Source organism: Triturus cristatus, chromosome 9 (genome assembly GCF_964204655.1).
Source record: "Triturus cristatus chromosome 9, aTriCri1.1, whole genome shotgun sequence".
Taxonomy (NCBI): domain Eukaryota; kingdom Metazoa; phylum Chordata; class Amphibia; order Caudata; family Salamandridae; genus Triturus; species Triturus cristatus.
This window is the reverse complement of record NC_140592.1, coordinates 952,649,664-952,667,103: the sequence shown is the minus strand read 5'-3', so window position 1 is coordinate 952,667,103 and position 17,440 is coordinate 952,649,664. Positions and strand designations below refer to the sequence as shown.

At 47.0% G+C, this 17,440-nt stretch overlaps 1 protein-coding gene across 1 annotated transcript in view; it reads right to left on the bottom strand.

Moving 5' to 3' along the window:
• Positions 1 to 245: 245 nt before the first annotated feature.
• Positions 246 to 17,440, bottom strand: part of EML5 (EMAP like 5) — a 1,456,757-nt gene continuing 1,439,562 nt past the window's right edge. Inside the window, exon 42 of the mRNA XM_085626574.1 lies at positions 246 to 3,465. Coding sequence (XP_085482700.1) covers positions 3,429 to 3,465 — 37 coding nt within the window. The 3' untranslated portion in view covers positions 246 to 3,428. The remainder of the gene's footprint in view (positions 3,466 to 17,440) is intronic.

Sequence of the window (17,440 nt, the reverse complement as noted above, 5' to 3'; positions counted from 1 at the left end):
TGCAGTTCTGCGGGGTAAGGTTGCTCTGCTGACTCAGCAGGGGAGGGAAGGAGAGGAGTGGTTTGCACTCCCTAAAGTGCGCATGAATGTTTGGCCGGCTAAACATTCATGCGCACTTTGCATGTTCTCCACCCAGGCTGCATTACAGCCTGGGTGGAGAACATGCCCAGGCTCCCTATCCCTGTCTGAGTGCCATGGTTTGGTGCTTTGACCAATCACAACACTGAGGGAGGACACGGCGAGGAGATACGTCGATTTTTTTTTATCTACACCCTCCCCCCTGTCTTCCCCCTTCCCCCTCTTGGCCTGCCTCCCTGTCCCACCACCACCGATCCATGCTGGCCATCACTGAGTGCCACCACTACGTGGCGTCCCAGAACTGCTTCCTTGGCCCCATCCTTTGGTAACCATTTGACTTGCACTACTCTCCTCCCTTGCCCCAAATAATCATAACCTGCCCCTCACGCTGATCGCCCACAAGAAGAAATAGGACAGTTCTGTACTCAAACCAGATACTTATGCGTTTTCTTGTGTGTTAATAGTTCCAACTGGCAAGTGTGTTAAGGATGACGGCAAGCACACAAATAGGCCTATTTAGACTGACAACTACAGCTAAATTAGGCACCAAATATATTTACGCTTGTTTTAGAATTAGATCAGGCATTGCCACCAACGCTTTCCCTTAGTAATTGATGGGCAGTGCAATAAAATGTGTGATTATCGCATTAGTCCCTTATGCTATAAATGTACAATTAGTGCTAACACCTACAGGCCTGTCACAAACCTTTATTACAATTTGCACCGTAGTACAATACCACTGAAATACTCAATATGTATGCTTTAATAAGAACTTTTTGGTTCAACCACAGCAACTTTGTGTGCGGCGTTACCTTTGGATAGCTGATGGCATAACATGAAGTGATATGGTGTGGCGTTTGGCAGGCCACAGTCCAGATTGAAAATTTAAGTTATCTTATGCAGATTTGTAGAGTCCTATCACCCGGGAGGGTATCCTGGCGCTGAGCTGTGTAAGTCTAGCCACACCTAGGCCTAGTGGGACTACTTGAAAAAGTCTTCAGCTTCTTGTGGACTTCAAGAAGTGAGGAGGAGGGTATTATGAATCTAAACCACACAAATAAAAAGTAATCAATAACAGACACATACAAACAACCACTGAAACAAGCAAACATTAGATTTTATGAAATCCCTTCATTGAGATTTACTTTGGCTGCGATGCTGCAGACAGTGTTTTGAATGTGTATACATGTAAGGATTTTGTGGCAGAATGTGTTAAACGACAACTTTGTCTTTGATTGAGAGTAGCTATCCAGAAATTGTCTTTAAAATGCCTACCCCCCCCCCCAAACTCCCATTTGTTCAACTTGCTTGGGTGCCGAATTGCGTTTGTCAATAATTATTATTATTTCTATTTTGAAACTTTGAATTAGCTGTAGCAGCACTCAATGTGAGAAATCATGTGTTAAAGTATACTGCAAAATAGATCATGCTATCTCCACCCTAATCCTTTTGTGCCTTTTGCCTCACACACTCCACCTCACCCCTGGAATATGGGATGGGCCCCAGTGGCTCATCATAGTATTTAGTTTGAAGAAACAGAGTTATGCCTGTTCTCTACCTTAGTTCGCCTAATAAAGAATGAGGCTTGATAAAGGGATGTCAGAATGTGACTGCAGCAAAATACATTGCTGTTACGCAGCTCTGCGATTCGCGGTTCGTCATAAGAATCCATATTCTTAGGCTAAATCTGAAGGCATACTTTTAAATGATCAGTATTCCAAAGAGTGCAATCGCAGTGTGTGCACGTAGCAATTGTTAGCCCTAGCTACTCCTTCGTGATGGCCTTCTTTCATTTGCTTGGCTACCTCATACCACAACCGGCCTAGTCCGTAGAATGACTGCTCCAATGGGTGCCAGGTCTTTTCGAACAGGCTTTGTCCAACAAAGATCCAACAGGAATGAATCAATGCTAGGTTTTAAGGATAACCACTGACTGTTTAAATCGGTTACATTTTAATTAACTACATGTACCTTCCCTTTGCATGGACATCCTGAAAATCTTGCATGGGTATATATCATTTTTTTTAGAGGAGCTCTACTGCATAACGTTATTCTGCTGGAAATCTAATGCAACCCCTCCATACAGTAATTAAAAATACCTGCTCGTAGGAACTTCTTGTTATCGTGTAAGACCCAGCAAATCTTATTCGTCTTTCCTAGGCAATTTAATGTGTGCTGTTTGCAAATATTCTTTTAAGTGTGCAGTGATTAAACCCCCATTACCTCAGCATACTCTTGCATGTGGTTTTCTGAGGAAAAATGGCAAACAATAACTTGAAATAAGTGTGTCCTTTGCATTTTCTAATTATTTGCTAGGATAACGAATTTCGGAAAGTAACTGCATACTGAATTTGCTGACAGTGTTACAGACAGATGAGAAGAGCTGTTACCTTGAAAAGCCATCACAATTGGTCAAAGCTGAGTTTTAGGTCAGTTTCCACCGACCCCTACTACAATTCCTAATACAGGTATGGAGGAACTGCTCTTTAGTAGTAACACACAATTTGTTTTTTGGTTAGCATACCACCTATCTCGCTTGCTTCGCTACCCTACCTGTTCAATGACACTAAAACACTCTTCAGAATCACAGTTATTGGAATGCAGTGATTGACCCACTGTTGGCTCATTTGAAGAATATAAAGAAAAAACACATTATGGCAATTTCATAGTACATCACACACTGAGAACAAGGAGTTGGACTTTAGGCTGTGGGCAAGGCACGCGCACAGTGAACCCGGCGCTGGTTTCTGCTCACTGCACTAGTGTGAAGTAAGTTCTCATGTGAGTCACAGAGAATTAAGGACTGGGGAACGAGTTCATGCAATGTCTTCTCTGCATCCATTGGACACGATTTGCAGTGCAAGTCTCTCGAGGCTGGGAGTGCTGCACGTGTGAGGCAGGATCGCAGCCACCCTGCCATGGCTTTGGTAACGCACTGCCTCGCGCTAATCAGCGTCAAGGGCGTCCTCTGCTGCAGTTACTAGTAGCAAGTCGGAGTCCGCTGCAGTATTGGTTCACACGGAGACGGCATCCTGCACAGGCTCAACGGAAAGTTAGTTCTGCAGTAGGCGTCAATGCACAGCTGTGTGTGCGCCACACCAGGTCTTTTCTCAGCTTTGAGGCCCGCGGTCTCTTGCATCCCAATGTCAGCACGCTCATCTAGCACTGGAGTCTGTAGATGCAACGGCGGGCAGCCTCGGCCCACCCAGCAGGTCCCTTGTTCCCTCTATCCTGAAGCAGCACCAATTCTCGAGCCATGCTTGGGAACCACTGGGTTCGTCTCTTTGCAATGCTGGACCCGACATGCCTGCCTTCACATGCACACTGCCTTTGGCTAGCTCAGCTCCCCGTCAGTGAGGCATATGCACGCATTTCCACACAAATAAACTGCAAATTAGAAAAGGAAAGAAAACAACAAATTAAAAAAAAAATTTTGGTAGTTGCACCTAGCCAAAATCTTTGAACATTCAGCATAACATGGCATAATGTGTCTGCAGAGGGCGCACAATGGATTATTTACAGTAAGCAATTTACCACTGTTGGACAGTTAATAGTGCCCATGCAATAGTTTATTAAAAGCACTCGATTGCGCATTTTTCGACTTGGGGCACAAACTGAAGACGGAAAATTCTGCAACATGGGCATGTAGCAATAGCACAGTTTTCTATCGGGCAGCATAACAGTGATCAACGTTTCTTAATCTTTCAAATTATTCCATCAAGTTGTGACACAAACATGCTACAAACGGATTACTCTATGTGCAGAAGGCAATCAGGCAGACCTTATACACGATTCTTCGAGAGATTAGCAACAATTCACCAACAATTAAGCATTTCGACAACAGTAAGGTGTCCTGCAGCTCCGGTGACCATTATAAACTATTCGACCATTGTTTTATAGGCTCTAAACAGCTTACTATTGGTCAGTTTCACCTCCATGTCAAACCTGTGCTCCGAGCAAGAGCATTTGTAATATTGTCATCTGATTATATGAAAATGAAGTGAAAACTACGATAAGAGAAGATCAGAGGGATTTCATATTCAGTTTCTGATTTGCGCAATTCATTGTGTCGTCATGCCAGAACAGTAAGGCCATACATACATTTCACGTCTCCATTCAGAGCAAAGTGATGTCACAGCGTCAAGAAATGTGTTATCATCCTTATGTCCCTTTTCCAGTTGTTACTTATGAGGTGTCATCCCCTCACGACAGAAAGAAAGCACAGGATCTTAGAATGCTAGCCCCACCCACCCATCCTGGGTGCCATAAAGGGGGCTGGCACTCTAGGCTCCTCTTATTTTGCTCTCTATTGCTGGGATGAAGAATGCAGGAGGCCTCTGCTGGGCTTAGACTCTTTGGAGTGAGGCTACGTTACCTCCCTTGTAGGGTCGGAGTGTGATCAAGCATCCATTGTGGGACATCAAACTAAAGGAGTAATCCTTGGAGACTTCTCCTCTACTGTGGCTGCTTGTCTTTCCTCTTCATATGTTTGGGGGAATTTGGGTCATTGATTCTCTTCTCTGTGGTGGATGCTGATGGCATGAGGAGAAAACGCTTTCTGGTAGCCCATGTGCATTGGATCCCTGCTCGTGCATAAGCGGTTGAGCGATATCCGACCGCATGTTTGTGTGAATTCACTTTAGGCGCAACGCCAGTACGCATCTTTGAATGCTATGAAAAGGCCTTGGGTAAATGTTTCTTGGTATGCTATTATTATGGATTGCTTACTAGATCTTTTTCGGGACAGTTTGTATTGGAACTCTTAAGCCATAACTTTATTCGATCAAATTTAAAATAGATCATCAAAGTATACATTTAAAAAAGATATAAAACAGTGACATTCTTCTCAATGCAATGTACAAATTCAAACTCCAGGGGAGTGAAATATATTAATCTGCGCAAATTTCGCAATGCAATGACTTATTATTTATACAATAAATACCGTAAAAAGGGTGCATGATACACTGCGCATTCCCAGTTACCTCTTAAGTAAATTTATAAAAAGAGAGCCCATCATCCTATGTTCGAAGAGGCAAATAAGTTCAGGCTAAAAATTAGCATAGGTCTCCAGTTCTAATAAATGTCTCCTGCTCTTACAAACCCATAAAATGAGCCTACACAGAAACATACAAAGGGATCATGGAGCTTCTTCAGATAAAACCTTGCAACACAGCACTGCTTAAACCCTTAGACCAGCTCGTCATGAGGCACAGCTGAGCTCGTCACGACCCCGCCCACTGATTGATTCTCCCGCAAAGGCGGGGAACCATTCGCGCGTGGGCGGGCTGCGACGGTTATTACAAGCCCAGCTCGACATGAGCACCGAAGCGGTTAAAAACATGGTACGTTAAAAGGGGTTTGATATATCTAGCTCTCTGGTCCTTATAGAAATGGCAAAAAAAGAAGAGGTGAAGGTCAGACTGAACTGATAGATTGTCGCATTGGCAAGTTGTCAAATCGCTATAAGCATACTGTTTTAAAGGGAAACCCAGCATCAGGGGAATTAGATTTAGATGGAACCTTACAAGAATGAACCTATGCTGCAGGTTCCTTACCTAGTACAAATAGAAGTATTCCCCATGTATTACTTGTGGGATCGAGTGATAAGTCTTAACAGTTATTTTTGTCTTCTCAGACTCGTCCCTTTCATATGCTAGTGCCTTTAGCCTCTTCTTAGGGAACCTGGAGCAGGAGGAGGGATTTATGTAAAGCTCAGACTCCTAGTGAATGAAGACTTATTTTAACGTACTCCAGCCAGGGGATCTATTGGGCTTTATCCAGTGCAAGACAATTTAATATGATAGATTGGTTAAGATCCCCTGTGTCCCGATTCCATATGGGATGCCAGAGAATGATCGGACCTAATCTCACCAAGTCAGACACATAGAGCATATCCAGCTCTAGGCGAGTGACGGCAATCCTCTTGAGGAACCCATTTTCCAGCTTTTTAAGGAGCCAGTTGGTGCTGTGCCCCAAACCCCTGCCCCATAGGTCGCTGCAGAGATCACTTTTGCGTTGTAGATCTTTTTTATTGTTGTTAGGGGTCTTGAGCCTAGTTTTTTGGTAAAACCAGCAACTGCTGCTATGGTGCGATTCATTGTTTGAGCCCTGCTATCCTCCATATTTGACCAGGTTTGTCTAATATCGAAGACGACCCCTAAATATGAGAGTCTCTACAACGGCCAATTTACGGGTTCCAATATGGAACGACGGGGTGTTTTTTGGGAGGGGTAGTCCAGCAACTAAGATGAAAGTTTTGGACTCATTGGCCTTGAGGTTCATAGATGACATAAAAGCCACGTAGGTGTCAATTAGGCATTGCAGAGCTACACCTATTCTGGCTACCAGAACGGCATCGTCCGCGTAGGCCAGGATTGGTAATGGACCTGAGGGGAGCTGTGGGACATCAGTCGTACACATTTTTGAGGCTCCCCCCACTCCGTTTGTGTAAAGTGGGAATAAGAATGGGGCGAGGACACACCCTTGCCTAACTCCTGTCATAATCCTAAAGGGTCTAGTACATTCACCATCCCTTACATAGCGGACTGATGCTGTCGCATGTGAGTACATTTGTCTTATAAGAATAATCAACCTGGAGTCTATGCCCTTCGCAACCATAATTGACCAGAGTTTGGAGTGGACTACGCAGTCGAAAGCTGCCGAAAGGTCCATGAAGGCCATATATATATTCCCTTTCTTTGCTCTAGTATATTTGGAGATAATCAAGCTTAGGTTTAGACATTGGTCGATAGGGCCTCTACCCTTTAGGAATCCATATTGAGAAGGCATGAGGACATTATTTTCTGTTGCTCAGTCTTTTAGTCTTTTAAGTAAGATACACCCTAGGAGTTTGGCAGTGGAATTCAGAAGGGAAATAGGAGAATAATTCAGGGGTTTTGATTTGTCCTCTTTTTTTATATATATTGGCACTATAACGCTTGTTCTCTATTATGGGGGTGGGCTGGTCTTAGAGATTTCCTTGATTATGTTGGTTAGCAGTGGGGCCCATAGTTCTTGGTGTTCTAAAAAGAAGTCAATCAGGGCCCCATCTGGACATGGTGCTTTGGCGTGACTGCATTTAGCGAGAGCGAGGATTATTTCCTCCAGGTTAAAAGTTATAGGGTTAACGGGGGTCTCTACGAGGATATTAAATTTGTCCTTAGAATAACCACACCCCCAAAAATCACCTTAAAATGCGACACCCATGCGTCTTCATCCATGTGGTTGTCTAGTGACTTTTCCTGCTCTTTCTTAAAGAAAGGGGCATTTACTATTTTCCAGAAGTCCCTACTGCTATTAAGGGATGTGGCTTTAGTCAGGTTTTCCCATGCCTCATCTTTTAACTCAAATTCCCGTGTTTTACGGGCTCTCTTATAGACCAATCGTAGCACCTTAATCTGAGGTTTATTTCTAGGTGTAACTTTCAGAACCTCATGAAGGTTATTTAGGGCCTGGGTGCAGTTCGTATCGAACCATCGTGTTTCCGGTCTCTCTCTGTTAGATGTACGCCGAAAGAGGGCTAGTTTTATCTCCTGAAGAATTGCTATAAAAATTTTAATTAAAATATCTGGTGGAGTAGCCACATCCAGGCAACTTATGACTAAGTTCAGCTTATTAGTTATTACTTCCTGAATGGTTTTAGACTTATTTATATCATCCCATTTCAGCTAATATCCATTTATACCTGGCCAAAATTGGTTTTGGGACCCTCTCCGCTTGTCTGGGGAGGATTTCAAGGCCATAAAGCTCAAGAAATAAAGCTGTATGGTTGCTAAAATTTGACAAAATAGTATCCGTGTGATGAAGATATTCCCGAAAGTTAGTGGTTGCAACTATAAAGTCTAATGTAGAGTAAGCGGTGCCCCAGAACAAGTTTTTTCTAGCCCTCCTGAATCTATTTTGTTGTAGACTTCCAAATTCCTTGAAGCTAGAAGTCTATTTAAGGTGTTCCCATATTCGTGGTGTGTGAAATGGACTAGTGGGTCCCCCTCTATGTCAACCATACCACAAACCATACCCAATGAATTGGGGCATGGTTGAGAGTTAAGATCACCTAACCATATGATGTACAGTTCTTTACACAGCAGGGGCCTTATACATTTCTCTAGTTCTTTGTCTAATGTGTCTATAACAGTTGCCATATTGCCGACAAAGTTGTTGTAATAATTTATTAATAGTCAACACTGGTGGCATCCTCCTTCAAAGGCCAAAAAATGAAAATAAGGGGAGGGAGTTTCGGTTTTTAAAATCTTAATAGGTAGCGTGTTTGAGATTAAGGTTATTAGACCCCCTTTGGGTCTTCCTGCTAAGGAGGGAACTGCATTGGTTCGAAAAGAACGATAGCCGTTTATAAATATTGGGTCCAAAGCCCATGTCTCCTGAAGACATATAATGTCTCAATCCTGCCATTGGGCTATCCATTCCGCTTTACCCAGCCTTGATGCAAAGCCTGCCACGTTCAACGTGGCTAGGTATATACACCTCTTATGTTGAACCGTCTGGATTGTTAGGGGCGACGGTCCAGGGTCACTAAGTGAATCATTTCTGTAGAGTAGGTTACCGTCTATGTCCCTCTACCTTGGAGTTTCTGGTCTCCAGAATTCTGTGTGACAGAGGTGTGTGAGGGCTCGCTAATGACGATAGAAATACCTATGTTTCCCCCCCATAGATAGTCAGTTGCAGGCCTCCAGATCATACAAGGGGGCGAATCTGTTAGCTAGCTCGAGTCTCGGCGCTAATCTATAGGGACTAGGAGGATCCCTTAATGGGAAGGGGGGGCATAGGGGGTTGTTCAGCAATCTCGAGCTTCAAGGGGGTGGGCGCAGTATGGCACTATAAAATTTCCCTAATGGAAAAAGGGAGATCTGCGTGGAGAGTGGGGGATAGCCTGTAAGGATTCTCGGTATGCTTCTTACAGCATACTGGTTGTTATAATTAACAATGACGCAGTCTCTATTGATATTCTTGGGAGATGAGCCCAGCCACTGGTCATTATAATGTGCTTAACCGGACTGAAGCCCCAAGGGGCTTGACCTTTGAGATGGGTATTAATCTACGGCTTTATTCATTATCTGGTCCGTATTTTCCCTTTGGCCCCTATGTAACAGGGGTACATTGGCCAGAACTAGGACATAAGGGAGTGCTGCGGGGAGTAAATCTAATGTTTGTTGCTGGCTGTGGCCTTCCGACAGAGCTTCAATGGCTGGGGGTGCTTCCCGACCCCACCCTTCTCTACCTCCCAATGTTGGGACGATGGGATTAGTAACCTGGGGAAGGCTTATGTTTTCTATGTGTGTAGTGTTGTGTCTATACGCAGTGTGGGAAGTGGGGGAGGAGGAATGTGCTGAGGAGTTGTAGATGGTATCATAATGACTGGGGTGTGGGTCTGGATTGCCTTTCTTAAGTTTCTATCTCTCCCCTCTGAGGCCCTCGCTAGATCCCCCAAAAACCCTGGGGCACAATCTGCTGTTAACGGGTGAGTGGGACACGTTGCAATGGTATACCCATTAATGAGAAGATCTATTTTTTCCTCTATTCTTCCCAGCCTACAATTTAGAGGGTTAAGTAAGCCCTGTACCAAAACTTCCAGCTTTGATATCATGTCAGTTTTTTTCCTACCGATAGCGCTGACGATTTTGGGACATCTTGGGCAGCCTTGTTTGCTCTTGTGGTCCTTGTCGTTCTAGGATTCTATAAACCGGTGAACAAACAGGCTCTAAGGGAAACTATATTTAATGACCAGCCCGAGTCCTAATCCCCTACTGCAAACTCATTCAACATACAAAAACGAACTGGGGGTCAATAAAGAAGCACAATGGGAAATATACACACTAATGTGATGCACTGCATCACATTAGATTTTTTCATCACTAAATACACTTTTCTGTATCTATTGTCTGCCTCGGGTTGGTAAGGCATTTTTTGAGAGCACAAGAGCTTGCCATAGAAGCAATTCCTTATGATCAAAGGATTGTTCTTCTGGGTTTGGCGGATGACCAAATGATAACATTGATCATCTGAGCTTGACACTTTAGCTCTACCACCTAAAGCGTTTTGATGGTAATCCTTGCTCTGCTCTAAATGCCTAGGGTGATAGAATTGATATCCTTCAATTAGTGTGTATATTTCCCATTGTGCTTCTTTATTGACCCCCAGTTCGTTTTTGTATGTTGAATGAGTTCTAGGATTCTATGGCAGGACCGGAGGCTCAGATTATGCTTTTCTTTCTTCACCTTATTCTCCTATACAAACTCACAGCAGCCAGAAAAGCAAACAACCGTTTTCCTTTGAACCCGGAAAAGTAAACTTGCAACATCAGTGAGAAAACTGCAGACAGTCTGAACATAGAACTACAGGAGCCATGAGTCCATAGGGCGCAGAATGCGAGGAGTCCTTCTATAGTGTCCATGAAAGGCCAGGAAGATGCTCCATCTCACTGTTCCTCCTCTTTCTTCGCTGCTGCGCTGCCAGTTAAGTGGTGTTTTTCTTGCCTCTCCTGTTTAAAAGTTTTTCCGTTTATATGCTGGGCCAGCGGGCGCACGAGAGCCGTGGGGTTGATTTTAAAGGTTGTTGCCTGCATTGACGTTGGTTTGGTGTTTTTTCCTTTCACAGATTCCCGGCGACCGCGGGAGCTTTTTCGCTTCTTACGCGGTCGCTTCCAGAGTTACACTGTGCCTTGGAGGCACGCTAGGGGGCTCCTTCATGCCTCGTTGCTCCCTCGGCGCGCTCGCCTCAGACGACGAGCGGCGCTGCGGGAGTTGTCGCTTTGAACCTTGCCCCACTGCCACACCTGAACGCCCCTGGGGGGGGTCCGTATTTCCTACGCCAGCTTATTTTCACGCCCCGGCGGGGGTCCCTATTGCGGCTCGGCCGCGTTTCACGCCATTAGGCGGTTCCTGACACCTTAGACGCGCTGGGTGGCAGTTGAGCCCGGTCACGATTGTGAGGGCCACACGCGTCTGAGGACGGTGTCACCTCAATTGCTGGCTTGTGTCCCACAGGTTATATCTTGCAGCCCTCAGGACTCCCCACATTGCCTTGGCACCGTCCAGGCCCGGAAAGGTGTGCTAATCCCCATAGAGACCCTTGAGACTCCTGTAGTGCAGTGTTTTACATGCTGCTTGCCCCTGAGGTTGTTTCTCTAGGAGGCCTGGAGGGGTACTATGAAGAAGAGGAGGTACCGGAGTGCCTCCCCTTCGATGATTATTTCTTTGAGGCGGTCGATGGCTCCATTTACCGCTGCGTCAACGAAGTTGTAAGTCCTATGGAGCAGCGCTTGTCGGACCGCATCGTGCAGGAATGCGCCAAATTGGCGCAAGCTCACTGGGTGTCTCTAGAGCCAGTTCCTGCTCCCGCAGGTGCGGGACCCTCACCCCCTAAAAAGGGTTGTGTACAGGGCGGGCCCAAGGAGGCGCAGGGTGTGGACAGGGACGCCTTTGAACGCCTGCGAAGTGCTTTTTTGGCAAAAGGCTCCACTGCCCCCCCTGCACCGTCTTTGTCCGTTGCGCCTGTGGGCTCTCCCGCCTCCCCCTCGCCAGTCCCGGATGGGGACTCGCCGGGGGACACAGATGATGATGCTGGGTCCTCGCGGTCGTGGAGACCGGCCAGGACGTCCACCGCGTTGCCTCAGGACAGTTCAGGCATGCTGGAACCGGATGACATAGTTCACCCACGGTCCGCGGCATGGATACCGGGGGACAAGGTGGCCAAGTTCGTGGCTGGCCGCCTCCGCAAGCCACTCAAGAAGGAGGCTCGGGGGTGTCTAAGGGCAGAGTGTCCCAGACCCACCTTTGAGCATAAAATAGCACTCACCCCAGAGTTAGATTCCAAGATGGCAAAATTTCTGGCCAAATATATTAAAGATCCTAGAAGGGGTGTAGATCGTTCTTGGCGCTCATGCCAAGACAAATTGTGGGATGCCATCGGCCCGCTTACCAAAATCTTAGATATGGCGGAGGAGGCTAAGGTGTCAGGGTCCACCATATCACCGGAGGTTTTGTCCAATTGGGCTCAGCGAGCTGTCGTCTTCATAGGGAATGCAAATTGTGCAATCTCTACGGAGCGTCATCGCTCGCTCCTGATTAAGCTAGACCCAAAACTGGGGGATTTGGCCTCTTCAGAGGCGGGAGCTGTGGCGGAAGAGGGCCTCTTTGGAGACCCCTTCATCAAAGAACTTGGGAAGTTCGTCGCAACTTTTACGTCATTGGACAAGGCCCAGTCCAGTATCAAAATGTCTTTCAGTCTCGTTTTTCCCAAGGGGCCGGTCGTGGTAGGGGCCGCTCGACCGGCCGTGGCGGACAGCATAACTCCAACAGGGGTCAAGGCTCTGGGCGGGGGCAATACAACTCCACTGCCACGTATACAGATTTCTACCCCACTCGAGGACAGCGTTTCAGAGGACGCGGAGGTTTTAAAAACAACGCTGGCGGCAATTCCAACTATAAGTGTTTCACCTGCAGTGCAGCTGCGTATCGGGGGTCGCCTGGCGTCCTTCCAAGGGGCTTGGGCGGCTTTAACGTCGGACGCTTGGGTCTTACAGACCGTCCGGGGTTTCACATAGTTTTTTACAATCTCCCTCGACAGCACAGGCCCCCGCATCCCATTGTGTTTTCCGTTGCAGATACAGAGCTGGTCGACAACGAGGTTTCAGACCTGCTCCGCAAAGGAGTTATTTGTCGCTCAGCTCTGCATCCCAACGGGTTCCTGCGCAATCTCTTCCTGGTGGACAAACCCGACGGCGGGCGTCGTCCGGTAATCAACCTCAAAGAGTTTAACGGGTGGTTGGTTTACCGGCATTTCAAGATGGAGGGGATCCATCTGCTACAGGATGTTCTGCTTCCGAACGACTGCTTAGTCCGCCTGGATCTCAAGGATGCATATCTGGTTGTTCCTATCCATCCGCCTCACCGGCGGTTCCTGCAGTTTCGCTGGCGGGACCAGATCTTCGAGTTTACTGCCCTTCCGTTCGGGCTCGCGTCGGCCCCCTGGTATTTCACGAAGGTGCTTCATCCGGCGGTGGAATTCCTGCGGAGTCAGGGCATCCGGATGATCGTCTACTTCGACAATGTGTTGCTCATGGCGAGGTGCCCCAGAATGTTGACCCAACAGTTGCAGCAGACGATATCTCTCTTGCAAGGGCTGGGTTTCATTATCAATGAAGGGAAGTCGGTCCTTTCCCCTAAACAGAGTCTGTTTTTTCTCGGGTTCGTCATGGACTCAGTTCGAGCTATATGAAGTCTCCCGTCGAGGAAGATGGCCAAAATTCGACATGAGTTGAGACAGACCATCTCCAAGACCCATACTTCTCTCTGTCAGATTGCCCGGATGGTGGGACTGCTCTCTTCGTCCATCCAGGCAATCTCTCCGGGGCCCCTGCACTACCGCGCGCTGCAGCGCCTGAAAGCTCACCATCTTCGGCGTTGTCTCTCTTACGACCAAATGGTGCCCCTCTCGTCGGAAGTAAAGGAGGAAATGTCTTGGTGGCTGACTCACATGGAAGCCTGGAACGGCCGAGCAATCTTCGGTTCCTTTCCAGATTTGGTCATAGAATCCGATGCCGGCAGGGTGGGGCGCTCATTGTGTGGACTTCACCGGCGGCGCTTGGTCATTAGACGAGCAAGCCCTACACATCAATTGTTTGGAACATCTGGCGGGGTCTTTTGCCGTCCGTTGGACCAAGGACCGAGTGAGTTTGTGTGTTCTGCTCAAGATGGACAATGTCTCAGCGGTCCGTTATGTCAACCACCAGGGAGGCCCGCGCTCTCGCGAACTTGGTGAAAGAGTTTTGAGATTATTGCCTTTCCCACCATGTCTCCGTGACGGCGGAGTACCTCCCGGGGCAGGCCAACCAAGTCGCAGACTGGCACTCCCGGCACCAGAGGGACTCCAGTCAATGGAAGCTGGACGTGCCCGTGTTCAACTGGTTACTCAAACTTTGTGGTCCTTTCTCAGTGGACCACTTTGCCTCCCTTCTGGATCATCAAGTACCGCAGTTCTTCAGCTGGAGGCTGGATCCATTGGTGGAAGCAACGGATGCCTTCCTCCAGAACTGGGCGTCGGAGATGGGGTACGCATTCCCGCAGTTTCCGATGATTGTGCGGGCGGCAGCCCAGATTGGTCGCCAGGTGGCGGACGTAGTGATGGTGACACTGTATTGGAGGTCTCAAGTTTGGTTTCCAGTTCTTCTGGAACTTTCCTGGGATTCTACAATCCTACTCCCCCACTTTCCTCATATCCTCCTGGATCCGAGCGGAGTGCACCATCAGTTGATCCTTCAAGGGTCTCTCCGCCTCATGGCATGGCGGCTTTCCGGCGACGCTGGTCGCTCCCAGGCCTTTCGCGATCGGCTGAGTTCCTCTTGTCAAAGGCTTGGGCGGATAGTACCTCAAAGCGCTATCGCTCAGCCTGGCTTAAAAGGATGCGTTGGTGTCTTCGACGGGGTTTGGATCCCATGGTCGCAGGCGTCGTTCCAGTCTTAAATTTTCTGGCGGAGTTGGTGGCAGACGGCCTGGCGTATCGGTCCATTAATGCGGTGCGCTCCGCAATCTCAGCAGCGCACTGATCGGTGGAGGGGACCCCGATCGGGGAGCATCCTTTTGTCTGCAGGCTTTTAAGGGGCATTCACCTGTCTTTGCCACCGGAACCGCGTTACTCAGTCTTATGGGGCGTTAATCTGGTACTGAATCTCTTCCTGTCTTGGCAGGCCAATAAGTATCTTTCTTTAAAGGAGCTTTCGGCTAAGTTAGCTATGCTCCTGTGTTTGATCTTTTGCCAGAGAGTTTCGGACGTTCGTGCATTGGACATCTCTGCGCGGGTTTTTCGCAACCAGCCTTTTTGGATACCCCTAAACTGTGTGTTGTGCATTGCCTGAAGGCTTATAAAGATATGACTCAGGAATTCCGCCCTCCGGGCGAACGTCAACTTCTTATTGCCCTGAGAAAGCCGCATAAAGCTGTCTCCACCAATGTTACCTCTAATATTTTTCCTCTGTGTGCGGCAGTGTAAGGTCTATGTGCGCTGCAACCAAGGCTATGTGTGCCAGTAACCAGACCGCGCGTGAGGGTGCAGCGCCAAATATCACTCCAAACTTGCTTAAAAAAGTGAAAAGACGGTGCATTTTTTCATGAACAGATCCAAGTGAATGTTGTTAAGGCAGGTTTGAAACCGTCCCACATGTCAATTTGAAACCTTGGCAGCTATGTTGCTGCATTTCTTTTCTTAATAGAGCTGGGCTGTGGGTTGATTGTGTGCATTTGTTGAAGTTTTCATGTTAATTTCAGCTCATGATGGGCGCTGCGATTAACATGAAAACTTTAACAAATGCTCTCTTTGAGCAGGATAAATAAAATTATAATAACGTTATTATAATTTTACTTTTTGCAGTTTTAGGGCTGGGTAAGGGTAGGGCTGCATCAGGCTTTCGCCTAACGCATTTTAATGCTAGTGTCCAAATCACAGCATTAAAATGCATTAGTCCCGTATTCTAGCTCCCCTCTGACAATACTGCAATTGAGGTACACTGCCAATGAGGCAGCACCAGCACGCTAAAATTGTCTAACATATATGAACATGCAACTGCGCCTTCAAATTTAAAATGCTGTGCGTCAGAGATAGAATATTCATGAACAGCGCTGAGCAAGCCTGGCCGCTAGCAATTTTAGGCAACAATAAAAATGTCATGATAACTCCGGTGATTAATGTTCCTCCTAGAGAGAGATGGAGTTTTGTCAAGTGGAAGTTTTGATACATGGAAAGGTAGCGCAGAGGGCTAATTCGCCTGCTGCAATAACATGTACCGTCCAGATCACAAAGTGCACATAATGTTAATGGGTCAGTGGGTTACTGCTTTTGTCAGTGAGATCCTTTTGGTACTTGTAGTTTATAAGTCAAAATCCTAAAATAGAACAGTGAGCTATTAACTTTCATCTAAGAGCTGCATGTTTCCCCCAGTCTGATTACCAAATTGTTTCAAAAAGGGTTCATTTGAATAGAAATCAATTCTGGTTATTAAAGAGAACCCCCAATCATGGTATTACATTCCAATTTCAGTGTGTTTCTCCAAACCAATCACTATTAAACTATACTGCGTACTAGTATGGATGTCATGTCACTCCTACACCTTGTAGTCCTTTGTCTTATGTTACATTTCCTATACAGAGATTTACACACATATGAGTAATTGTCTCTATGTAAGGAGTGTGATGTAAAGTGCTCTGACACCCTACACTGGTATGAGCGGCGCTGTAAATTAAGTTAAATTCATCTGAGCGAGAGTATGGTTATGGGGACTTGAGGGGCACTGTTAAAGGGTGAGGGAATCAGTGGCGGAGGGAGTCATTGAGAGGGCACCAACAAACATTGTTGCACAGGGCTCCACCAGCCCTCATGCCAGCCTTGCCCTTGAGGCAAGGCCGCCTCACCCATTGGTCCCTCTGTTGGCCTTATTCGTAATCAACCACATCCAGAGCCGGAATTCCTCACTGCGTCGGGTCGCTATTAGAGATGGAATGGGTCCGAGGGAGGGGACGAAAAAGGTGCTTAACCGTGATCAACAAGAAGAGAAGGGTGAAAGGTGACTCAAGAGGAGGTTGATTTAGGGCAGTGGTAAATCCGGCGGTACAAAGTGCTGACCAGCGGGGTGAAATCAGTCTGGGAGGCTTTCAACAACCGCAAAATAAACGATCCAGGACATGAACCCCAAATACCTCACCACAAAATGGCTGGACTGCAGGCAAACAAAAATCCAGTCGAAAAGGCCAACAAGAAAAACATACCCCAGGAGCAAGTCTGAGCGGGTCTGAGAAGCATTGCTCAAAGATAGTGGGGTAAGGAACAGTGGCGTGGCGTGTCGCAAACTGGAGTATTGAGTGTTCTGGAGTGGCGTGCATTAGAGTTGAGTGGAGAAGGGTGAAGTGGAGTGTCATCGTATAGCATACAGTGCTGTGGAGGGAATAGAGTGGCGTAGAGTGGAAGGACGTGAAGTTGAGTGGCGTCAAGTGGAGTACAGTGTCAGAGTTGAGTGGAGTGGCATAGTGTGTTGTGGAGTGGTGTAGAGTAAAGTGGGGTAGAGCGGAGTAGATAGTCGTGGAATGGAGTAGAGTTGAGTAGCATCAATTGGAGTGGCACAGTGTCACAGAGCAGTGTGGTATTGAGTGGCGTGGCATTGAGTAATGGAGTAGTGTATCATAGAATAGAGTGAAGTAAAGTGGAATGGAGTGGCATATAGCCATCCACAAATTGTCTGTCGGCACATACACACAAAATATTGTGAAACAACCTGCTCAAACATGTAACAGTAAGACATGCATAAGCCAACTGCCCACAAACACTGGTGACTGCCACTCATACTCACCTGCACATTTTG